The sequence below is a fragment of the Camelina sativa genome, chromosome 20 (genome assembly GCF_030686135.1).
Source record: "Camelina sativa cultivar CO46 ecotype springtype chromosome 20, ASM3068613v1".
NCBI lineage: Eukaryota > Viridiplantae > Streptophyta > Magnoliopsida > Brassicales > Brassicaceae > Camelina > Camelina sativa.
In genome coordinates, this window is record NC_141899.1 from 32,060,901 (window position 1) to 32,085,919 (window position 25,019).

At 41.7% G+C, this 25,019-nt stretch overlaps 2 protein-coding genes, 1 long non-coding RNA gene and 2 pseudogenes across 6 annotated transcripts; 4 read left to right on the forward strand and 1 right to left on the reverse strand.

The window, feature by feature from the left end:
* The first annotated feature begins 8,210 nt into the window (after positions 1-8,210).
* On the forward strand, positions 8,211-10,172 carry LOC147919722 (uncharacterized). 2 transcript variants are annotated; one of them, XR_015594101.1, is made up of 4 exons: positions 8,211-8,313; positions 8,401-8,474; positions 8,892-8,968; positions 10,086-10,172. It is a non-coding gene; the product is annotated as an uncharacterized LOC147919722 (long non-coding RNA). The 2 variants fall into 2 exon arrangements; XR_015594100.1 differs by lacking the exon at positions 10,086-10,172 and adding an exon at positions 9,774-9,892.
* Positions 10,173-10,211: 39 nt separating this feature from the next.
* LOC147919723 (uncharacterized) lies at positions 10,212-11,984 on the forward strand (annotated as a pseudogene). The gene is made up of 2 exons (XR_015592305.1): positions 10,212-11,150; positions 11,355-11,984. The product of XR_015592305.1 is annotated as an uncharacterized LOC147919723 (transcript).
* LOC109131253 (transposon Tf1-107 polyprotein) lies at positions 11,982-15,117 on the forward strand. The gene has a single exon (XM_087506596.1). It carries the CDS (start codon positions 11,991-11,993, stop codon positions 14,937-14,939), a length of 2,949 nt encoding a protein of 982 aa, XP_087362722.1. The 5' UTR covers positions 11,982-11,990; the 3' UTR covers positions 14,940-15,117.
* A 2,971-nt stretch (positions 15,118-18,088) lies between these two features.
* Positions 18,089-20,483, forward strand: LOC104772832 (uncharacterized; annotated as a pseudogene).
* A 1,221-nt stretch (positions 20,484-21,704) lies between these two features.
* On the reverse strand, positions 21,705-23,734 carry LOC104771718 (Flavin-binding monooxygenase family protein). 2 transcript variants are annotated; one of them, XM_087503394.1, is made up of 5 exons: positions 23,267-23,734; positions 22,768-23,008; positions 22,511-22,689; positions 22,065-22,414; positions 21,705-21,978 (listed from the first exon to the last, which is right to left on the reverse strand). In XM_087503394.1, the coding sequence occupies exons 1-5, from the start codon at positions 23,714-23,716 to the stop codon at positions 21,705-21,707; spliced, it is 1,494 nt and encodes a 497-aa protein (XP_087359520.1). In that variant the 5' UTR covers positions 23,717-23,734. The 2 variants fall into 2 exon arrangements, with proteins under 2 accessions (XP_087359520.1, XP_010494596.1); XM_010496294.1 differs by having other exon boundaries at positions 22,625-22,689; positions 23,267-23,716.
* Positions 23,735-25,019: the final 1,285 nt, after the last annotated feature.

Genomic DNA, 25,019 nt, shown 5'->3' on the forward strand with positions numbered 1-25,019 from the left:
ATTGGAAGCGTTATAGTCCCGACAGTCATGATGGTGTCCCCGTCGAATCCTGTCAAAGGCTGCGTTTCATGGACCGTGTTGCGCAGATCAATCTCCATCTGGATCAGCACGTCCTTGAAATCACGTTGACTGAACTCCCGGTGTCAATAAGAATCCTTGTTACTGAGCTCTCGCCGATTACCATTTCCACGACAAGTGGATCGTTGTTCGGACTAGCGTTGCGCGCATCTTCTTCAGTGAAGGTAATTGGTGCGGTGGATGTCTTGAACATGTTGCTGTGAGAAGGCGTGTTGCGCTTTGTTTCTGTTTCGCGACAGTAGGCTTGGATAGATCGAACAGAATCGCGACATGTTGACAGGCCACCCATGATCATGTTGATCCTTCGGCGAGGAGCTGGTGGTTCATCGTGCTCTTCTGCTTCGCGATTCCTTCTGGGGGGAGGAGGTAAACGAGCAACTTCCCGTTTTCGGTCATTTTGTGCCCAAGCTCGGTCATCCTGTGCTGCAGTTTCCTCTTCGCGCCGTCTGTCGTGCTGTTGTTCGTCTCTTAGGCAATACTGATTATCTTTGTGTGCGACAACTTTTCTGCGCTCTCGCTCTACATCGACGCCACCTTTCTTGTACTTTTCGAGAAGCAGCATTTGAAGTGTTTTACACTCTTCAGTTGAATGTCCGTTGAACCTGTGGAACTCGCAATACGGGCGCTTGCCTTTGAAGCCGGGATTATCGGATTCACGGTGCCATTTGTTCCAAGACTTATTCTGTGGCTCTTTTCCTTTGATAGCGAACATCGTCGCTTTTCTTCCTTTCTCGCCTCGGGCGTAGTCCCTGTTGTAGTGCTGGCGTGGTTCATGGTACTCGTCTATGGCTTTACCCTTTGAGCTTGGAGCCTTCTCGGACGCTTTTTCTGCCGCATCAGTTTGATCGTGGCTTTCTTTCCCTTGGTCTTCCTCCACCAGCATGTATCGGTTTGCACGCGCAAAGACTTCGCGCAGGGATTGGAGGGGTAAGATTGTTAGGTCTTCCTTGAACCTGGTTCCGCGGGCGAGTGCGTCCCTTAGAGCTCCGATAGCGGCTTCGTCGCTGATGGCGAGCTGGGTTACAACTCCTCTGAATCTTGCCATGAAAGTTCGCAGCGACTCGTTGGGCTTCTGACGTATTCTCCATAATTCGGCGTTTGACGCAGGGACGTGCATGAAACATTGGTGATGCTGAAGGAAGGCAGTTGTGAGTGCTTCATAACCATCGATCGAATTGGCCTTGAGCTTTGAAAACCAGTTCAATGCTTCCCCGGTTAAGCTTTCGACGAACAGTTGACAACTTCCCGCGTCCTCCTCCTCGGGAGAAAAGTATGAACTACCAATATGGATAGACATAGACTTCAAGAAGATAGTGGGATCCCCCTTGCCGTCGTACGGTATTGGCTTGTTTTTGTTGGTATCGGGATTGCGTCTTACTCTGACACCTGATACTTTTGTGGTGAAGGGCGAGCGTCGCGCCTCCGCTAATACAGTCTCGAGTTCCGGGGCTCCGCTCGTTGCTCTGTGCATCTGAGTCGTAAGCGTCTGCAGCTGGGCTTGCATCTGCTGAAGTTCTTGCCGTAGCGCGTGATTCTCAGCGTTCTCGGAGCGACTTGGATCAGCACGCTGATCTGCGGAGACCTGGCTGGCCTGAAAATGTACCCTTGGCTGCTCGCCATTGGGTCCGACGATGATCGACGAGAGACGGGGCCTTCCATTAGCGTTGTGCTCAGCTCTCGGTATGTTAGCGGTGTGATGGTTAGCTTGCGGAGCATGGTGGTCAGCTCGCGGAGCATAGAGGTCAGCTCGCGGAGCGTTGAGGTCAGCTTGCGGAGCGTTGAGGTCAGCTCGCGGAGTGCGTGGTGCCAATGCGTCATCCTCCTGTCGCCGATGATGCCTTGCATGGCCATTGCGTCCTTGCGATTCTATCTGCGCCGCTTGACCGCTCATCTTATCCAAGGTTCTTCGTACAGCTTCGTCAAGTGCGGCCTGACTGATTTTCAGGTGTCTGGACGATCGACGGGGGTAAATGTCGCGCGTAGTGCCCATATCTTCGCGGCCATTTGGAGCGTCTTCAACAGCTACTCGATCAGGAAGGATTGCTCCATTGGTTCCGCCATTTGTCGGAGCGACACGCGTAACGCCTACGGCTTCACGGTCAGTTGGATCGTCTCCAGTGGTTTCACAAACAGGAAACGTAACGCCTGCGGCTACGCCATTGGTGGGAGCGACACGCGTAGCGCCTATGGCTGCGCGGTCAGTGAGCGTTGCGTCGTCGCCCGTAATTGCTTCGGGTCTGTTGACGCCTTGGAGTTGGTTGGTCCTCGCACGGGTGCGCCCCCATACGGTGCGTGGAGGAGACACGTCGCGGGCTGGGGAGAAGTTCACGCCTTCGTCGCTTGAGTGATTGATCTGAGACATGCTTCTGGTTTTCCGAAAACGCCTTGTTCTTCAAATTCTTCTCGTCAAAAAGTAAGGATTCCGTTCAGCCCCACGGTGGGCGCCAAATTGTTGATGTATGAAATCAACGGTATAAATAATACGAGTATTTGTGGGAATAAATCGGAACTGGTCCTTTATTTAACGTAAGAATCTTACAGAAGGGTTCTCAGGAAAATGACAGTTACAGAGATAAAATGCTAATACGAAAATAAAAGCCTTTTCTCTCCCTAATTGCCCAGAATTTTTCGGATCCCCTGACATGACAATGACGTCAGGTATTTATAGTGGGACCTTGACCTAGGGTTTCTTCTGTCTCCTGGCAAAATGACGATTTTGCCCTTGCGACCTGATGGGCCTGATCCAAAACTTTTGGCCCAAGACACCTTGAGAATCTTCTGTTTGGGCTTTAAGAATGTTGGGGGCGAAGCCCATATCCAACATGGACCACTGAGCGAAGACTTTGTTATCATACGGACAATCTCACACAAAACTCCAGTACATAAGTCGAGTATTCACACGGTTGAAAAATCAACAATTACGATATATAAACTTCCCAGATTAGGTTGGACCCTTTTCTAGTCGATACGAGCATCTCTATCACCCATATAAATATCTCAACAATAAAGTAATAATATTTTTTTTGAGATAGTTTAATAAAGGGTAAAGTTTTGTTTTGGTAAATATATTTAAATCGATTGTTAAATAACAAGTATAAAATGAATTTCTAATGAGTTTGACAAATGAGAAACAGTTTTATTCTTTCTTTTTTTTTATAAACAGAAATATTTTAAAAAGGAGTGTATATGAAAGAGCAAAAGAACCGATCCGAATATACCGAACCAAAATTAGTGTACTAACCGAATAATTAAGCATCAAAACTGCATCGATATCGAACCAAGAATCGAATGGATAACCGAAGTATCCAAAATCAATTATATACTTTAAAATATTAGTAATTTACACAAAAAAACTAAAAAATATCTAAAATATCAAATAATCATAAAGTACCCAAAATAACATTAATTTTTTGTTAGAACCAAAACTGAGATATACCTGAAAATATTTTGATTCTAGATCGATTTCTTGTTCAGAAAATGGAACCGAACGGGAAACTAAAAGAAACAAGCCGAATGGATACTAAACTCAAAATCCGAAAGATGCAAAAAAACAAAAAAAAACGAAGATACTGAATTGAATATTCGAATATGTGCAGGAGGATTAAGACTCACAATAGAAATGCTTAAGTTTTGACCAGTTGTGCATTTGCCACATGGGCTCAATATGTAATTAAGTTCATTTCCAGGTTCAGCTGCCTACAAACTATTTCATTTTTCAAAATATAATTCATAAAAGTAAAATGCAGTACCCATACTATCATCATCTTCCATGGAACTATAGATGAGATGGCAAAAAAAAAAACTACAATTGTATCATGATTTAAACAATGCTGGTAAAATGGTTGGCAATTTTATACATATGATTGAAAAATTATCTTAGTTAAGACTAAACTATTGCATTATATAGTTCAAGTATGTATAAAGGTATAATTGCATACATAGAAAACAAAAGTAAAGTATATCATATATTTTTTCATGAACGAAAGAGAGGTAAGTTATTTTTTTTTTGAAATAATGTTAAATTATATTCAAAGAAAAAAATAACGTTTTACATCTGTTTTTGGTTTAAAAAACATTAGCTTTAAAAACAATAGCTTAAAAAAATTAAAATGATATTAGACTGTAGGGAAAAACTCCTTAGTAAACATGTTGCAAGCCAAGTCTGAAGTCCCATTGCATATCGCCGATCTCCCATGCGTTCCATAGCTAGCAGTTGAGCTCTAACCTGCTTGTCCAGCAATCCGATAAGAACCGTCGCAGAAGTAGGCGCCTCCCCATGTCGCCTGGCATTTCGCTCTCTCCATAAGGAATAGACGGTGAGTTGGAAAATATATCGAAATAGAAAGCCAGATACTCGATCCGAATGAGTCCCTGAGAGAAAGTCGAGTAGTAGTAACCAGGAAGTAGCAAAACTAGTCTTATAGAGAGGTTTTGCTATCCCTGACCAAACTTCAGCAGTATACGGACAAGAGAAGAACAAATGGTCTCGTGTCTCCACCGGAACAGAGCAAATAATACAGCTCACATTACTACCACTACCCCAAGTGACCATCCGATCCCCAGTCGACAAACGGTTATGTGCTGCAAGCCAGGTACAAAAAGAAAACTTTGGTGTTGCGTGAGCAAACCAAACCCCCTTATGCCAAGCAACCTAGTTTGAGGCTGTTCGAATATGGTTCCATGTATCCTTGTTGGAGAAAACGGTCTTATAGACATCACCCTTACCTCGCCATAAGACAGTATCAGGTTGAGAAGTTCTACTTTGATACGCCTGATGCAGAGTGTCCTCAATCTCATTTAACATGGCCACACGATGAACCCTTCTCCTCCGTTGATACCATGCATCCTGTAGTGTCATATGCTCGCGAATCCCCATATCAATCATTCCTCCTGATCCAACTTTATCCAATAAACACCCTTGTGTCGACCAATTATCATACCAAAACGATGTAAGAGCACCATTATTAACCTTTACCTTAACAAAGGTTTTTGCCACTTCTCTATATTTCAACAAACTTTTCCACATCCAGGAGCCCGAGAAAGATGCAGGTTTAACTGACCAGAAGCAACCCTCCTTAAATAGATTCATACGAGACCATTGGACCCACAATGATGAACCTCCAGAGATCAACCGCCAAATCAATTTTAAGCAACTGACATCGTTTGTCTCCGTCAAAGATCTCAGACTTAGCCCACCTTCACACTTAGGCTTACACACATCCGACCATGACATCTTTGCCTTCTTTGTAATTAAATCTGGTCCTGACCATAAAAAAGCAGAACATAGACTATTCAGCTCTTGAATGCTCTCCCTCGGCAACCGAAAAGCACTCATCCAGAAACTCACCATGCTCCATAACACCGAACGTATTAGATCAAGACGACCTGCAAAAGAGAGGGTACGTACCGTCCACGTACTTACTCTGTTATGGATTTGGTCAAACAAGGGGGATAGATCCGTTGTAGTGAGACGTCTAGTTATGAGCGGGAGACCAAGATATCTTACCGGTAACTGTCCCAAACCAAAGCTATACCGACAATCCAGAGTTCTCTGTTTTTGAGTGAAACGCCTCCCAGATACAGAGTTGTTTTTCCATACTAATCGTTAGGCCTGAACACTTTGCAAAGTGATTCAAAACCTGAACGATACCATCCACTGATCGGACCTTCCCATCAGCCAATATCATGAGGTCATCAGCAAAACAGAGATGTATTAAACGCATATTCTTACAACATGGGTGATATCTAATCTCCTGTGAGCCTGCTGCTTTATCAAACAACTTAGAGAGCACATCCATACAGATGACAAAAAGATATGGTGAGAGAGAACAGCCCTGACGTAGTCCCCTAGCACTACGAAAGTAACCTGCAAGCTCACCATTCACCTGGACCGAGAAAGAAGCCATAGTGACGCAGAGAGAAATCCAATGGATAAACTGAGGAGGGAAATGCAACGCTCTTAAAACGTTAAACAGGAATGACCATTGGACGGAATCAAAGGCTTTTGAAATGTCTACTTTCATTGCACATCTTGTCGAGATATTATCCTTGTGATAGTCTTTTACTAGCTCAGTCGCCAGAAGAACATTTTCAATAAGCAATCTATCCGCCACAAATGCTGACTGGTTTGCTGCAATAAACTTAGGCAGTATACGCTTAAGTCTATTAGCAATAATTTTCGAGATGACTTTATAAAGAACATTACAACAAGAGATTGGTTGATAGTCTCGCATCTCCTTTTTCTTTGGGATGAGTGCTAGTATTATATGAGTTAAGTCCTTTTGGGAGAAAACCTTTAGCAAGAAAAGACTGCACCGCTACAACCAATTCAGCCCCAAGTGTATCCCAGGCAGCTTAAAAAAATTCTACCGTATAGCCGTCTGGGCCCGGCGACTTGTCGCTTGTCATTGCAAACAAAACCCTTTTGATCTCATCCCCTGTCACCACCCTAGTAAGCCAACCACTATCCACTTCTGAGCAACGGAATGACAACAGGTCTTCAAGACAATCCACTGACATTCCCTCATAATCTGCCGGAATAGACTGCAGGAAAGACTGGAAAAAAGACACAGCCTCCTCTTTGATATCCTCTGTGGTCTTTAGCAGTCGGCCATCTTGTGTTACAATTTCCCTCATTGTATTCACTGCCTCTCGAACGGTTACAGCCCTGTGAAATGCCTTATTGTTGCGGTCCCCCACTTGGAACCAATGCAATTTGGATCTCTGCTTTAAAAATTTCTCCTCAAGTGCGGAAACATGATCCCAACGTGCATAAGCTTCTTTCTCCTGCTGCATCGCAAAGTCAGATGGGGAGGCTAAAGTAGCCTCCTGCTTAAGACACAACTCCTCAAAAGCATCCTTAGTCCTTTTTGATAAGTTACTCATTTTCTTCTTTGCTAAATAACGGATACGCGGCTTTAGCAGTTTGAGTTTCTTTGAAAATCGATATAGAGATGATGTTGACAAAAAGATATTCGGAGTTTCATCCCAGAAATCCTTTACAAGAGGCCTAAACTCCTCCATCTCGGCTATACCATTCACGAACTTGAAAGGCCGTCGAGGAATATTTGTGCCTGCAACTCCACGCAACAAGACTCTACACCGCAAATGATCAGAGATACCACCTACCTCAAAAACACTGTATGAGTGGACAAACGTGGAAGACCAGTGAGCATTTACTAACACCCTATCTAGTTTCTTCGAGATCAAGTTTCCATCCTGCTTATTACTCCACGTAAACAAAGGTCCATTATACGCCAAGTCTTTTAACCTGCAGTCATTAACCACTGATCAAAAATCTTGCATCCCAGGAAATAACACAGGTCGAGTATCAACCCCAGAATGCTCATCAAGCTCCAACGTGACATTAAAATCACCAAAAACCAGCCAAGGCCTGTTACGAACAATCGGAGAAGCATGGTGTGCTCTCAGATCTGCCCACAACTCCTTCCTACCTTCCACCGTGTTTACCCCATAAACAAAAGAACAGAAGAACTCCTCCTTCTGCTCCTCGAGTTTTACTGAACACGTTATTAGTTGCTCACTTTTATAAAACGGAGTAAGCCTCGCATTACCCCTCCAAACCACCCAAATTCGCCCCAAGTGATTGTACTCATAGTTGGTTAACAAAGACCAATCTTTGAACACCTTATTCACCAGCCGTGACACTTTACCTTCTTTCACCCTAGTCTCCAATAAACATCCAAACTGAAACTTACCTTCATCAACCCACTGCTTTATTACGGAATGCTTAGTAGATTTGTTCAGACCACGCACATTCCAACAGTTAATAGACATTTAATTTGATTTAGGGGGGTTCCTTCTCTGATCCTTTGGCGGATGCCTTGCAGATTGAGAAGAAGATTGTTGAATCACCTTGTGATCCGTTTTTGAGTCTCGCGGAAGAGAGGGACGCAATGAGGACTGTAACGACCCGGTTCCAGAATTAAACCGTGAGGCCCAAACCGAGCCCATTAGTGAGCCAAGCCCAAACCAAACCCTAATCTCCCCGCGTGTGTATGTAAAAAAGGGACAAACTTCGAGACAAGCCTCACAAACCCTTGGCCGTCACGTTCCACGGTAAGCCTCCGTATAACTCGAGTCTTTAGTTTTGTATAGTTTTGGGAACAGTCCTAACTCGAACCTTGTTGCGAACCCTTGTAGCACCACTAGAGACACCGGAGATTGTCACCGCGCTCAGCCTGTGCCGCCGTGTGAAACGTCTTCACCGGAGAGGTAAGATCCGTGAACCAAACCGAGAACTATGTTGTGTTTTCATAGATTGTTGGAACCAATCTAATCACCAAGCCTGAACCACCGCAGATCTGTGTTGCCGAGTCTTCCACTTCGCCGTTCAGTTCGTCAAGTTAAGCCGTCGCGGAAAGTTGCAGAACGAGGTAACGACCAAGCTCTATGTCTCGTGTTGTTGTTGTTGCGATGTGTTGCTCGTTCATAGCTAAACTATTACGTAACCAACTAAACCAGGAAGTTATGGAACGTACGTGCATGAGTTGTTGTGGTGTCATGCATGGTTATTTACGTATGTTGTCAATGACGTTCGTTAAATTAATATTGTTGAACCGTGTGTTGTGGCTGGTTTAGGAAGTGGTATTAAACGGGGAGCATGTGGTCGTACGTGAATTAAATTGTGGGATATAAATTATTAGATCGTTAGTTTGATTTAATTATTAAACTACATCTAACTAATTTATTTGTGAAGTACCAGCACAATTAAGTCAGTTTCGGTTATTAGATTAAATCAGTGATTAATATTGGAATATAATCATTGATCGGGTAATCTGATAATATTGCAGATTGAGATCATTGTCGTTGTTGGATTGGATTTCTGTTGTTGCTGGTCTTTACTCGAGAACCAACCCAATTTGCTAAGGTGAGGACTAGTTAGTGTCTTTTTCATATATCGGTATGTTTAGATAGTTACTTAGTTTAAAGTTAAGCCAAGTATACCTATGGACTATATTATATATAATCTTAGTTGATTGTTGAGTGTATAATAATAATATATATATTATATATCTACTAAATAAAAGATAAGGAAAAAGAACTAGTAATAGGATTTGAAAATTAAAAGAACTAGATATTTAAAACGGATTGCGTGGTGTGTGATATGCATGTTAGTATGATAAAGTAAATTGTTTGAGTGTGGGGAGAAAATGTGCCAAGAGGCACGAAGAAGCGGGTGGGCCGCAGAGAGTCCTACAAGGAATTTTCCTTGTAGTTGTGTGGTGGTCTACGGGCGCGGAATGCGGGTAGATCAGGATTGGCTGACGAGCCAACGTGTTGTGCGTGGAAGAAGTGCGAGAAGCATGAGGAATCCGGATACGCAAGTGAAAAAGTGCAGGAAGAAGTGCGAAAGCATGAGGAATCCCGTAATGCACGGTAATGAAAATGTGCAGGAAGAAGTGCGAAAGCATGAGGAATCCCGTAATGCATGGCGACGGAAATGTGCAGGAAGAAGTGCGAAAGCATGAGGAATCCCGTAATGCACATCGTTGTTTATGGGACGTAGTCTCATATGTTTGATGTTTGTGTGTCGTTGACACGTGATTGATTGCTTGTCTTAGGTTTAGACTTTGTGATGGTCTGAGCATGTTTGTGTATGAAGACTTCGTGAGCCCTAAGGCTTGCCCTCGCTGAGTAATCTTAGATTGCTCATCCCTCTCTTTCTCTTGCAGGTAACATTGAGGAGTAGATGATAGAGTTGGTGTTGGTGTTAGGAGCTGGAGATTATTCTTTTATTTTTCCGTTGTTGGATTTATCGAACTGGTTGTTAGTTTCGGTTTAACGTTTAAATTGAATTAATGGATTTTTCTTGGTTATTTTCGGTTAAGTATGGTTTACTTGTGATATAAGTTAACCTGTGACATGCCATAGAAATTGGGTGTTACAATTTTGGTATCAGAGCCTTAGGTTATGTCAAACCGGTTTCGCCCCGGAAAGGCAGTCCTGTGGAAGAAGGCTGATTCGTTTGTTGTTTCTGTATTCAGATGCCGCCAAAACGTGGAGGGAAAACCGCAGCTAGAGTGCAGCCAAGAGTGAGGGCTGAGAGCCCAGTGCGTGATGAACAGCCGGAAGTCGTGCATGCTAATGTAGCTCGAGCAGGAGAAGCTAATGAGATGGCTATGTTTGAGCAATTTCGCCGGTTCCAGGAATTCATGCAAAGGGAGCCAAATTTGAGAGGAGCACCAGAGGTGGTTCCACCACAGCAGGATGCACCACATCATGATGCACCAGAAAGGGTAGTCCCGCCTCAGCAACCACCACCGCCTCCACCGCTGGTCCAGGTGCAGGGTCCGTCATACTGGGAGGCCATGAGAAATTTGAAGGACATGGGCATGGAGCCTTTTGGTGGAAAGTCTAATCCTATTGATGCTGACAATTGGAGGAAGAGACTGGAGAGAAATTTTGATAATGCTCGGTGTCCGCATGAGTATCGCTTGGACTTGGCAGTGCAGTATCTATAGGATGAGGCATTGGTATGGTGGGAGAAGGTGGTAGACCAGGCACATGGACGATATGAGCTGACTTGGGCAGATTTCAAGACCGAATTCTCAAGGAAGTATTTTCCCAGAGAGGCTATGGATCGTATGGAGGAGGAGTTCCTGGAACTTCGTCAGGGCACCATGACTGTGAGGGAGTATGAAAGGGAGTTTGATCGACTGAGCAGGTTTGCTGGCAGATTCATGAATGAGGATGAGTTAATTCGCAGGTTTCTGAGAGGTTTGAGGATTGAGCTCAAGAATCGGTGTGAGATGTATGACTACCGCAGTAAGATTGACTTGGTAGAGAAAGCTGCTAATTTGGAGATTGGGTTGGAAAAGGAGATGAGTCAGAACAAGACAGCACAGGCGAGACTTGCAAAGGGTTCTAGCTCTAATAAGAGGACTTGGGATGCAACAACTGTGAGAACTCCATTAATGTGTTTTGGGTGCAACCAGCCGGGTCATGTTCTGAAGGATTGTACTCAAACTAGGACCATCAGGAGTTGTTATGAATGCGGTCAGGAAGGACACATTGCAAGATTTTGCCCGAGAAAAGTTGGGAGACAGCAGGTCAACAATCGTCCTAGAGCAGTTGCCGCCACCTCCAAAACGTCAAAATGTTGGACCTCGTGTGATGATGGCTGAGACTGAGGAGGATGAGGACAATGAGCCAATCGCTGGTAAGTAAATGTCAAACTTATCCAGTGCTATATTAATTTTTCTATGATTGGTAAATTCAAGAATTATTGCTTGTGAATTGTTGCTTAGAAGTAGAATAACCGTGTAGGATCGGTTTTAGTGGGAGGATGGAATGCTTACACCCTATTTGATACTGGAGCTACCCTCAGTTGTGTTAAGCCAGGCGTTACTCAGAATTGGAGCTTTGATGGTGAATTTATCCCAAAGGCAAAGAGGATTGGTACTGTGGGAAAGGAAAAATTGGGTTCTACCGGAGTTCACAAGGATGTTCCTATCATGATAAACGGAGAAGTACTGCTCGGGAATCTTGCAGAAATGGAGATTAATCATTATGACGTGATTCTCGGGATGAATTGGTTAAAGAAGCACCGAGCTGTATTGGATTGCCACAGAGCACGTGTGCATTTCTCGAGACCGGAGGGGAAGATAACATTTCAAGGCGTAAAAATGGGTGGAGGGGTTTCCATCATATCCATGATGCAAGCTGAGGAGCTGATAGAGAAAGGAAATGATGCCTTTCTAGCTACGATTTCTGTAGTGGGGGAGGAGATGGAGCTTGGAGTTGATAATATTCCTATAGTGGCAGAGTATGCGGATGTCTTTGAGTCTTTAAAAGGACCGCCACCAAGCAGAGGAGATGCCTTCACTATTGAACTAGAGCCTGGGACGGCACCTGTATCATGCGCACCTTACCGTCTGGCACCTGCAGAAATGGCAGAATTGAAGAGTCAGTTGGAGGATCTTACAGATAAAGGGTTCATTCGGCCGAGTAGTTCACCGTGGGGAGCACCAATGCTATTTGTGAAAAAGAAAGATGGTAGCTTCAGATTTTGCATTGATTACCGGGGATTGAATAAGGTTACCATCAAAAATAAGTACCCGTTGCCTCGAATTGATGAGTTGTTGGATCAGCTACAGGGAGCTTCATGGTTCTCAAAGATTTATTTGGCATCCGGGTACCATCAGATTTCAATAGCAGAGGAAGACATAAGGAAAACGGCCTTTCGGACGAGATATGGACACTACGAATTTGTAGTAATGCCGTTTGGGTTGACTAATGCACCAGCCGCGTTCATGAAGATGATGAATAATGTTTTTCGGGAGTACTTGGATAAGTGTGTGATAGTATTCATCGATGACATTTTAATCTATTCTAAAAGCCGTAAGGAACACGAGAAACACCTACGGATAGTGTTGGACAAACTGCGGGAACAACAACTATATGGGAAGTTGAGTAAGTGCAGCTTTTGGCAAAGGAAGATTGGGTTTTTGGGGCATGTTGTTTCAGAAGCTGGAGTGTCTGTGGATCCAGAAAAGATAGCCTCGATAAGTGGTTGGCCAACGCCTAAGAGCGCTACTGAAGTCCGTAGTTTCCTGGGCTTGGCAGGGTACTACCGAAAATTCGTGGAAGGATTTGCTAGCATAGCTAAGCCTATGACTCGACTCACAGGAAAGGATGTGAAATTTGAGTGGACCGAGGAGTGTGAAAGCAGCTTTCAGAAATTGAAGAGGCATTTGACGGAAACACCTATACTAGTACTACCAAAACCAGGGGTACCATATGTGGTGTATACAGACGCGTCAGGAACAGGATTGGGCTGCGTGTTGATGCAAGACGAAAAGGTCATCGCTTATGCATCTAGACAGCTTAGACCACATGAGATTAATTACCCTACCCATGATTTGGAGTTGGCAGGAGTTGTATTCGCTCTAAAGATCTGGCGATCATACTTGTATGGGGAAAAAGTTCAAGTGTTTACAGACCACAAAAGTTTGAAACATATATTCACTCAATCAGACCTCAACCTTAGGCAAAGGAGATGGGTAGAGTTGTTAGCAGATTACGACTTGGACATTGCCTATCATCCGGGAAAGGCCAATTTGGTAGCTGACGCATTGAGCAGGCGGAGAACTGATGTCTCAAGAGAAAAAGAGATAAAGGAGCTGGAAGACACTTTGTGTGCACTGAGTATTTGTGCAACATCGGTTGGGGAAGACGTTGTTGGTTTAGAAGTGGTGAATCAAGCTGACCTACTGTGGAGAATCCGGGAAGCACAAAAACTTGACGCGGATTTGAAAAAGGCAGTGGAAAACAATGTGGAGGGGTTCCACACGGCAGAGAATGGTATGTGTATGTATAAGAACCGAGTTAGGGTGCCTAATGATAAGGGTTTAAAGGATGAGATTTTGGCACAGGCGCATAGTTCGCGATTCTCAGTTCACCCAGGGTCAACTAAGATGTACCACGACCTGAAGCGGTATTACAATTGGGGCAATTTGAAGCGTGATGTCGCTGCATGGGTATCTAAGTGTCAGACATGTCAGCAAGTAAAAGTGGAGCACCGAGTCCCGAGTGGGTTACTTCAGAATTTGCCTTTACCTGAGTGGAAATGGGATATGATAACTATGGATTTTGTCACCGGGCTACCAACGAGCACAGGTGGTAAGAACGCCATTTGGGTGATCGTGGACCGACTCACCAAGACTGCTCATTTCTTGCCCATCAAGAAAACCGATAGTGCGGATGTTCTAGCGCAGTTGTACCTGGATGAGATTGTTAAAAAGCACGGGGTGCCGGATAGCATCGTGTCAGATCGGGATCCAAAGTTTACTTCTATTTTCTGGCAGGCTTTTCAGAAGGCTTTGGGAACAAAGGTACGTCTCAGTACAGCGTATCACCCCCAGACGGACGGACAGTCTGAGAGGACAATTCAGACACTTGAGGATATGTTGAGGGCGTGCGTACTTGACTGGGAGGGAAACTGGCTTAAGTATATACCGTTGATGGAATTTGCATATAACAATAGTTATCACTCCAGCATAGGGATGCCACCGTACGAGGCTTTATACGGTCGACCATGCCGCACACCACTTTGTTGGACAGAAGTCGGGGAATGTAAGGACCTAGAGCCCGAGATGGTCACAGAGACTATAGAGCAAGTGGAACTGCTCCGGGACAGGCTTAAAGAAGCCCATGACAGGCAAAAAAGTTATGCAGACAAACGTCGGAAGGATTTAGAATTTTCGGTTGGTGATGCAGTGCATTTAAAAATGAGAATATTCAGAGGAGCGCATAAAAACCGGAAGTTAAAGAAGCTTAAACCAAGATATATGGGACCATATGTGATTACAGAAAAGATTGGGGCTGTAGCTTACCGTTTAGCACTACCTCAGGAGTTATCTAATTTCCATGATGTTTTCCACGTGTCAGTTTTGCGGAAAGTTGTTAGAGAACCAGAATTAGTATTACCGAATCCGCCGGCAGATTTAAACCGGAATTTAACTGCATTGAGTAAACCTGTGGAAATTTTGGACCGTCAGGAAACGGAAAGTCAAGGGAAAGTAATCAAGTCTGTCAAGGTATGTTGGGAAAGAGATGGGATCCGAGAGGATACTTGGGAATCAGAAACGCAAATGCGGTTGGATTATCCAGAACTTTTTATGGACAAAAGTGATGACGGGTCGAATTCGGGGACGAATTCCTTTGTAGTAGGGGAGAATTGTAACGACCCGGTTCCAGAATTAAACCGTGAGGCCCAAACCGAGCCCATTAGTGAGCCAAGCCCAAACCAAACCCTAATCTCCCCGCGTGTGTATATAAAAAAGGGACAAACTTCGAGACAAGCCTCACAAACCCTTGGCCGTCACGTTCCACGGTAAGCCTCCGTATAACTCGAGTCTTTAGTTTTGTATAGTTTTGGGAACAGCCCTAACTCGAACCTTGTTGCGAACCCTTGTAGCACCACTAGAGACACCGGAGATTGTCACCGCGCTCAGCCTGTGCCGCCGTGTGAAACGTCTTCACCGGAGAGGTAAGATCCGTGAACCAAACCGAGAACTATGTTGTGTTTTCATAGATTGTTGGAACCAATCTAATCACCAAGCCTGAACCACCGCAGATCTGTGTTGCCGAGTCTTCCACTTCGCCGTTCAGTTCGTTAAGCCGTCGCGGAAAGTTGCAGAACGAGGTAACGACCAAGCTCTATGTCTCGTGTTGTTGTTGTTGCGATGTGTTGCTCGTTCATAGCTAAACTATTACGTAACCAACTAAACCAGGAAGTTATGGAACGTACGTGCATGAGTTGTTGTGGTGTCATGCATGGTTATTTACGTATGTTGTCAATGACGTTCGTTAAATTAATATTGTTGAACCGTGTGTTGTGGCTGGTTTAGGAAGTGGTATTAAACGGGGAGCATGTGGTCGTACGTGAATTAAATTGTGGGATATAAATTATTAGATCGTTAGTTTGATTTAATTATTAAACTACATCTAACTAATTTATTTGTGAAGTACCAGCACAATTAAGTCAGTTTCGGTTATTAGATTAAATCAGTGATTAATATTGGAATATAATCATTGATCGGGTAATCTGATAATATTGCAGATTGAGATCATTGTCGTTGTTGGATTGGATTTCTGTTGTTGCTGGTTTTTACTCGAGAACCAACCCAATTTGCTAAGGTGAGGACTAGTTAGTGTCTTTTTCATATACCGATATGTTTAGATAGTTACTTAGTTTAAAGTTAAGCCAAGTATACCTATGGATTATATTATATATAATCTTAGTTGATTGTTGAGTGTATAATAATAATATATATATTATATATCTACTAAATAAAAGATAAGGAAAAAGAACTAGTAATAGGATTTGAAAATTAAAAGAACTAGATATTTAAAACGGATTGCGTGGTGTGTGATATGCATGTTAGTATGATAAAGTAAATTGTTTGAGTGTGGGGAGAAAATGTGCCAAGAGGCACGAAGAAGCGGGTGGGCCGCAGAGAGTCCTACAAGGAATTTTCCTTGTAGTTGTGTGGTGGTCTACGGGCGCGGAATGCGGGTAGATCAGGATTGGCTGACAAGCCAACGTGTTGTGCGTGGAAGAAGTGCGAGAAGCATGAGGAATCCGGATACGCAAGTGAAAAAGTGCAGGAAGAAGTGCGAAAGCATGAGGAATCCCATAATGCACGGTAATGAAAATGTGCAGGAAGAAGTGCGAAAGCATGAGGAATCCCGTAATGCACGGCGACGGAAATGTGCAGGAAGAAGTGCGAAAGCATGAGGAATCCCGTAATGCACAGCGTTGTTTATGGGATGTAGTCTCATATGTTTGATGTTTGTGTGTCGTTGACACGTGATTGATTGCTTGTTTTAGGTTTAGACTTTGTGATGGTCTGAGCATGTTTGTGTATGAAGACTTCGTGAGCCCTAAGGCTTGCCCTCGCTGAGTAATCTTAGATTGCTCATCCCTCTCTTTCTCTTGCAGGTAACATTGAGGAGTAGATGATAGAGTTGGTGTTGGTGTTAGGAGCTGGAGATTATTCTTTTATTTTTCCGTTGTTGGATTTATCGAACTGGTTGTTAGTTTCGGTTTAACGTTTAAATGGTGGTTTGAAAGACGTTTAAATTGAATTAATGGATTTTTCTTGGTTATTTTCGGTTAAGTATGGTTTACTTGTGATATAAGTTAACCTTTGACATGCCATAGAAATTGGGTGTTACAAGGACTCACTAGGTTTGTCACGAGCCTTAACTCCTTGTTTAGAGGTGGTTTGGATCCGTGCAGATTCATCCCCCAGGGGAGGAGTAACTTCCCCCATGGCACCAACCTTACTGGTTTCCCCACTCTTCTCTGTTTTTTCCAACTCCTCTGTTTCCTCGAGGTTCTCTGTTTCCTCTTCTTCCTCTAAGACCGCAAAAGTATTAGAAGAGGAAGTGATCGGAATAGAAGGCAGTCCTACCTGCTTCTTCCCTGGACTAAGACTAGTCCTTGGTATAATCCACTCATCCTTCTCCTCCATAGCAGGGTCCTTAACCGATGCTCCCGCTGTGTCAGAGACCACAACCTCTTTTGAAATACCAACTGATTCAGTCAATGTTTCTGTCCGAGGTACAGTCGCAGGTACCGTGTTTTCAATCTCGATTGCATTCTCCACTTCTACCGACGGAGAGGACCTTTGGACAGCAGTTGGTTCGGTGACAAGACAACTGGAGCTCAAATGTCCCCATTTACTGCAGACAGTACATCGTGGAGGCAACCAAGGGTAGGAATATTTAACAGTTGATTCTAATTCTCCATCCTCCTCACCCATAATAACATGCTTTCGTGGCAACTCTTTAGTTAAATCCGCTTCAACCAACATTTTTGCTTCATCAAACTTAGTACAGGATTCTGTCGTAGGATGCAGACGAATCGGCTTACCAACCGCACTAAACAAAAACTCTAACCCTTTCTCCGTGAACATAGTTGGTGGCACATTCTTCAGCGTCACCCAAAGTGGCAGTTTAATCTCAAATACTTCTTGGAGCATATATGCTGATGACATTTCTGATGACATTCATATACTAGTAAGAGATTCTAATCTTATTATGAAGTAAGCGAAAGTATAAATTAAACAGTTCTACAGAGATTTTATTGGTCTCGTATTCAAATCCTAGATTTAACCTTAATCTAATTTAGTATATATTTTGTGAATGTGCATTGCAATTGCATAGCGTGGAAACAGGTCTTGAGAATATATTGATAATATATAAGTAAACGACGACTATAGTATGAAAGCGTATGTTATGGTCATGCTTAATAATATAAAAAACAATTTCGTCACTGTTATTAGAAAACATGGGGATGGGGATGGGGTTGCTTGTTTATTAATATGAACACTCCCATTTACGAGAAGTGGGAGTGAAAAACAGAAACATGCATCGATCATAAACAAAGCAGCAAAAAGAATGCGCAAAGAAAATTAAAGTACCTCCAACTCCGCCACCTTTTGGATTTGGACCATATCAAAACGGAAACGGCAAAAATATGGTCCAAGAAGAAATACCTCCTCCACCTCCTCCGCCCCCTCCACCCCCTTCACCTTTTGGGTATGAACTTTATCGTACACCAAATGGCACAAAGATGGACAACGAAGAAGCAGCTCCACCTCGACAAGCTCATAACCAAAATGTCAAAAATATGGTCAAAGAAGAAGTAGCTCCACCCCCTCCACCCCCTCCACCTCCTCCACCTTTTGGGTATGGACGATATCATAACCGAAACAGCAAAAACATGGACAAGGAAGAAGTAACTCCACCTCGACGAGCTCGAAATGACAAAAAGATGGACAACGAAGAAGTAGCTACACCTAGACGAGCTCGAAATGGGAAAAAGATAGACAACAAAGAAGTAGCTCCACCTCGACGACCTCATAACGGAAACAACAAAAAGATGGAGAAAGAAGAAGTATCTTCATCTCCTCCACCTCTTGGTATTGGACGATATCATAACCAAAACGGCAAAAAGATGAACAACAAAAAAGTATCTCTACCTTCTCGGCATCTTCAACTCAAAAAGAAAAACCACAAAAAGATGGAGAAAGAAGAAGTATCTTCACCTCTATTAATGAGAAAAAACTCAAACCCTCCCACTCTTCCTAAAAAAAATCCAAGATGTCCGGCGTCTCATCCAGCTCACCCTCACACCCTCTGCCCTAGATTCGGTGGAAACACCAACTCTGGTTGTTTTTCATGTGGTGGTTATACATCTCCCTTGACCGAAGACCAGAACTACCATTTCTTCTGCCAAACCTGCGATGTGGAGTTCCACAGAGTTTGTCATATGTTTCCAAGAAAGTTAACACATCCTTATCACCTCCAACACCCTCTTACTTTCACTTTCCGGAACTATGAAACCGGGTTCATATCAGACGGCAGTATTGATGAATCTTTTTGCACAACATTTTTGTGTGGCTCCAACATGTATGATCCTACCAAGTTCGGATCTATCGAATCTGATAAATGCACATGGTGTGGAAAAAATATCCAAGGCAATTGGTTCTATCGTTGCTCTATATGCAACTTTTGTTTAGATCTCCATTGCTCTCAAACTATTCCACTTCTCCATGTCACAACCCCAAAGAATCATCACCATCCACTTGTCCTCTACAAGCGACCTCTCTTGACTCCATGTGATGCTTGCGGTTTGGTCAATGTGTTGGATCCAAGCTATGCTTGTTTTGAATGTAATTACATGGTCCATCAAAGTTGCATCAACTTACCACGAGTCATAAAGATCACGCGTCACCAGCATCGTATTTTTCACACTCCTTGCCTCCAAACGAAGATTTCACCATGTGGGGTATGCTACCAGACAGTTGACACCAAGGACGGCCAATACTCTTGCAACAACGAGGACTGCTCTTATGTAGTTCATTCAAAATGTGCAACAAACGAGAATGTATGGGACGGGAAAGAACTCGAAAAGGAACCTGAAGAATCAGACGAGATTGAAGATATCCTCCCATTTAAGATGTTTGGTGATGACCTAATAAAACATTTCTCTCATGAACATCTTCTAAAGCTCGAGAAGTATGATGGTGTTAGAGATGCAGAAAAGCAGTGTCAAGCATGCATCCTTCCTATGGACTCTCGTGATTTCTACAATTACACGCACTGTGATTTCTTCCTCCACAAGGTATGTGCTGGACTTCTACGAAAACTAAGTCATGCGTTACACAAACACCCTCTTATCCTAGAGACATCTCCTCGAACACACTATGATTTCATAGACTGCAAAGCTTGTTCCAGAAAGTCAACTGGTTTCAGGTACATATGTCCCAAAAGTATTTGTGTGTGCGAGCAAGTTCAGATAGATGTTCGATGTATTTCATCAGTTCCTGATTATTTCACCCATGAAAGTCATGAACATCCTCTATTTATCTCCACATCCTCAAAAGGTCAAAACAAAACTTGTTGTGTGGGTTGCAAGAAGATAGGTATGCGGTCATCTTACCTACAGTGTACTATATGCAAATTTGCTATGTGTTATCAATGCGCGCGCTACGATTCCAACTGAAGTAAGCTACAAATACGACAAGCATCCTCTTTTTATTTGCTATGGAGAACAAGAATGTGATACGCACTGGTGCGAAGTATGTGAGAAAGAGTTTAATCCAAGGGATAGGTTTTACACATGCAACGTATGTTGTATCACTATCCACCTTCATTGCATTTTTGGATCTTCTGCTTATATGAAGCCTGGTTACAGATTCAAGTATTACTCGTCCAAAGTGGAAGTTCGGCGCAACAGTAACATCACTCGTCCGTATTGTGTTGAATGTGGTCATCGTTGTCCAGGCTACATCTACTTCAAAAATGATAACTCAGTAACAGTTACCTGTTCTTTGAGTTGTTTAGAGAAAAAGCTGATACCGCTGTAGACATGAATTGAATGTGGAGAGCACATAGAGTAGACTAAACAGGAATAATGAAATATGTTTTCAAGGCAACGGTCCATGCGATATGGCGTGAGCGAAACAAGAGAATACATGGTGTAATCGCAAGCTCTCGAGTCTCGTCAACCCTCATCAAAGCTATTGATCAGAAACCGATTATACTCACTCCATAAACAAGGATTGAAGAGGAACCACTTGCCCTGTTTTTCAAATGCTCTGTTTTATTTTGTTCTTTAGTTTCTATTTTAAAGCAAATTCAATAAAAAGTAGCATATCATGTAAACAAAGATTTACGATTGAATAAATTTTATATATAACAAAAAAAAAGAAAAAAAAAAAAAATTGGACAGCCTAAAACACATGAATTTGTAGTAAAAGTTAATGAGCATTTACATTTTTACATAAATTTTAAAACTCTGTTCTTTCAAATTATAGAGATAATCGGGTTCAAAGCAAACGCGAAATCTAAAGTGTGAGATGTTATCACGTAGCTTCGTGAATCAGTGGTCTTTAGGTTCAACATTGTAGATTATGTTCAATGGTTGGTTTGGGAGAACTATGGATAATAACATGGCCGGCCGTGTCTAGAATTTCCAGATATGCATGCAGATTTTTCGTGATTTTTGCCTTGACAGTTTATCTAAAATTTAGACTGTGGATATTTCGTTTTGATTACCGGAATTTTAGTGAAGTTAGGGTCGTTTAGGACTGCATATTTCTAGGCTCTTTGTATTTCTTTCTTATAGTATTTTTTTGTGTGTTAGAGATTGCTCTTTGGACTTTTAGTCTTTGGATCGGTTTTGTGCATGGGAACAAAGAAGATGTGGTTATAACTCAATTTACATTGCTGATAGTGGATTTTTGAGTAGATTATGGTTTTATTTATCAGAGAACTGAGGAGATTTTTCATGTATAATTAATTTGGTGTCTCATTTACTTTTTTGCATTAAGCTTTTGCTGCCGCTATGCATTGCTTCCCCAAACATCCTTATTGGAAAGTTTATTATATTTATCTCAACCATCATATAGAGAAGGGAAGGGGAGAAAACATGATTTCACTTATTTTAAAGCAGACGATACAATAAACTAAAACATATAAAAGCAAATTAGGATGCATGACAGGGTCTTGTGTAAATTGAGGATGAAAGACAATCCCAGATGTAACACTTATTTCAGTGAAGTCGATTATTTTTTTGAATAACGACGCTAAGGCTTCAGATTCATGTCTCTACACAAATCATCCGCATGTTGAATGCTGAAAGTGGAGAAGCAATGATTTTTATAGAATCTGCTTGATCTTCTCATTACGTCCATTTCTTTAAGGAATTGGTCCAACATCTTCTCTTTGCTCGGTAACGTGAATTTACCGTCCAAAAGCTGATTGAGCCACCTTGAATGTATTTCTGATGACTTCAGGTTAGAGCTGCTTTGAACAAATCCGATGAAACCCATGTTGGGTATCAATGGATGGATTGTTCCCCTGAACATTTAGTAAATTAGCATCGTTATTAATATATAAGCAATGGTCCTATTTCATTTGACTATAAGTGTACGTACGTTACGTACCTGTATAAAGGCATGACACCCCAAGGAAACTCAAGCCATGTTCGAAAAGGTTCAGGGACAATGGGTTTGAGCTTCTTCATGCAATCATATCCTGTCGCAAGTATAACAACATCGGCTTCTAGGGTAGTTCCATCCTCAAACTCAATCCCTTCATTATAGAACCACCAATTTTTCGTCCTTTTGAAACGGATCGTTCCCTTGTCCGCTTCATCAAAGAAATTCTCTGGCATGATCGCCATTTGACAAGAAGCATAGTCCTCTTCGAATGCATGGCCCGGTTTAAGACCATATTTCTCTAACGGAAGCTTCCACAAGACATATGATTCGATGAATCTGGAAACTACGGCACGCTGTTTGACAATTATATATGGTTTGAAAACATTAGAAAGTTTGCATGACTGCGCAATACTTAGGAGACGAAATTAAATGTTTTGAAGATGACGAACCAGAAGAGAGAAGATTAGACTAAAGAGAGTTCTAAAGAAGCTTTGGTTAGGCCTCTCATGAATGAATTGAGAAGCTCTAGTTGAGTAGAACAAGAAGAATGGTAAGCCCCACACCGAATAATGTGGGATCACCCAATGTGGTGTTCTCACCACCATAGTGCATGTTTTCCCTTCTTCTCCTGCAAAATTTTAAATACATTATTTAGTTTAAAATATTTATGAAATTCAAATCATGTATACTTTATGATTTATTATACCTTGATTAGCTAAAGCAGACTCTAACGCCAAATCAATGGCTGATTTCTTGAAACCAATCACGGCCACATTCTTGCCACGGAGGAGAAGAGACGCTTTTTCTTTATGCAACTTGGAGTAATCCATGGAGTGCAACACTTTCCCTTTGAATATCTCCGGTCCTTTCTTCATCGGAAATGCCGGGATTCTTGGTACATCGCCATATTTTCCTGTGCATACTACCACGAACTCAAATGCATGCCACTGCACACACAAATGAATATTACTATAAAAGGAAACGTTATATATATATATATATATATATATATATATATATATATTTCACAAATATATAAGTAAACTTAGATCCCTTATGCATGCAATTTTTTCAAAAGTTTAAATAAAAATATGAACGTCAGAATTACTAATTAAAAACTAAATCAATGAATCATATGCTTTGATGTAAATTCGTTGTAATATGCATTTGTGTGTGAACATATGATGATATTAAATGTAATAAACCTGAATCTCTCCATCCCCGGTCTTAACGGCAACTTCCCACACAGGTTTCCCTGGCAGCAAGTTGTCGTACGCACCGAGGTCTCCCATCTGCGAAACTTGACCATCACCGATGAACCTAACTTCAAGGACTTTGTGGTTAAATTTTATAAATTTTAGAAGGTCAAAATGCTTTGCATAAGCGTCCAAATAATCCAAAACATCGACATAAGTTGGAAAGCTACTTTCGCCTCTGTTCGGCCAAGGGAAATCGGAGAATTCGTAGCTTACTCGAACTGACTGTAGCTTAGTCGTTTCATACGTACATTTTCTCCAAACACCTCCAGTCGAATCTGAGACTTCAAAGACTTGTGGACGGTTATGTGCTAAGTGCTTAGCGGCTGCTAAACCGCTAACACCCGCTCCAATGATAGCTACTCTTGAGGAAGTATGCATACTGTAGTTGGAAGCCATGATAAAAGGTTATGAAATAGTGAGAAATTATAAAACTGTTTAGATGGAAACTATTGTGAGGAAGTTGTTGATTTGCATATACCATATTTATAAGGTGTTATCGGGTCGGATATTGTGTAGTCGGATCGGATATAGCTAATTCGCGAGCATGTACGTTGAAATATTTTGGTTCGTTTCGAGAAGGTGTGAAAAATCAGAAATGTTATACTGCATGCATTAATTGAGAAATTTTATGGTCATTCTGTGGAAATTTTTGCAAGCTACGTTTGTGAGATTAATAATTCGTTTTTTTTCCTTTTTGTTTGTGAGAAATTTTATGGTCAGCCTAGTGGTAATTTTTAGTTTTATATAATTAATATATTAATTTAATTTATTACCTTACATTTGACTTTTTGGACAAGGAACAATATTTAAAACCCTCATTTTTCTATTTTAGGACATTTAATATTCGATTGGGAAAATCATACACATACTAATAGAAATAAGAAAGTCAATACATACAAAGTTAACTTTTGTTATTTACATGTCCGCGAACTCATAAAAAAATTTTCTAATATTTACCGTACTTATCAACATTAATATTAATATTTATATAAGGATAAAATTGAAATTTTATTTGTAATGAGATAACGGATGTGTAAATAACGATATTTGTTTGAGAAAAATTGAATTGCATGTTTTTATTAGTGTGTGTATTATTTTTTCAACCGGAAAAATGTTCTTTTTTTTTTTGTTTTTTTTTTGTCATCAATATTGGAAAAAATTGTTTTGATCCACATTTTGTTCTAAAACTTCAGTCATGTAAACGTCCATTTGGAAATATCTCTATACTGATTTGGAAATATTATAGGAAACGAAAAATGTTCTTTTACATAAAAAAATAAACGAAAATTTTTTAATATATTATAAACTAAAAAAAATGTTTGTTATTGTTGGATACTCTAATTAAAAATAGTGTTATGAATATTCTATTAATCAAACTGAGGAAAATAATTTTTTTACATAGGTGCAGCTTTTTTTGCCAACCCCTAGGTTGGTGGTGGTGGAAGTTGTTTTTTTTTTTCTTGTCTATGAACAAAATGTTCTACTCTATATGTCTCTTTATTTCTTCTTTATCTACTCTAAAGAATAGATAACAGAGGAGTTATATAATTTTTTCTTCTTTCTGCATTCTTCCACATGTATTTTACTTCAAAGTTCCGGGGTGGCCCTTATTATCCGTGAACCAGGACTAAAACCGGAGTCCGGGTGGTACAGCATTGGTGACTTTTTTTACTAATTTTAAATGTGACAATCATTAAGA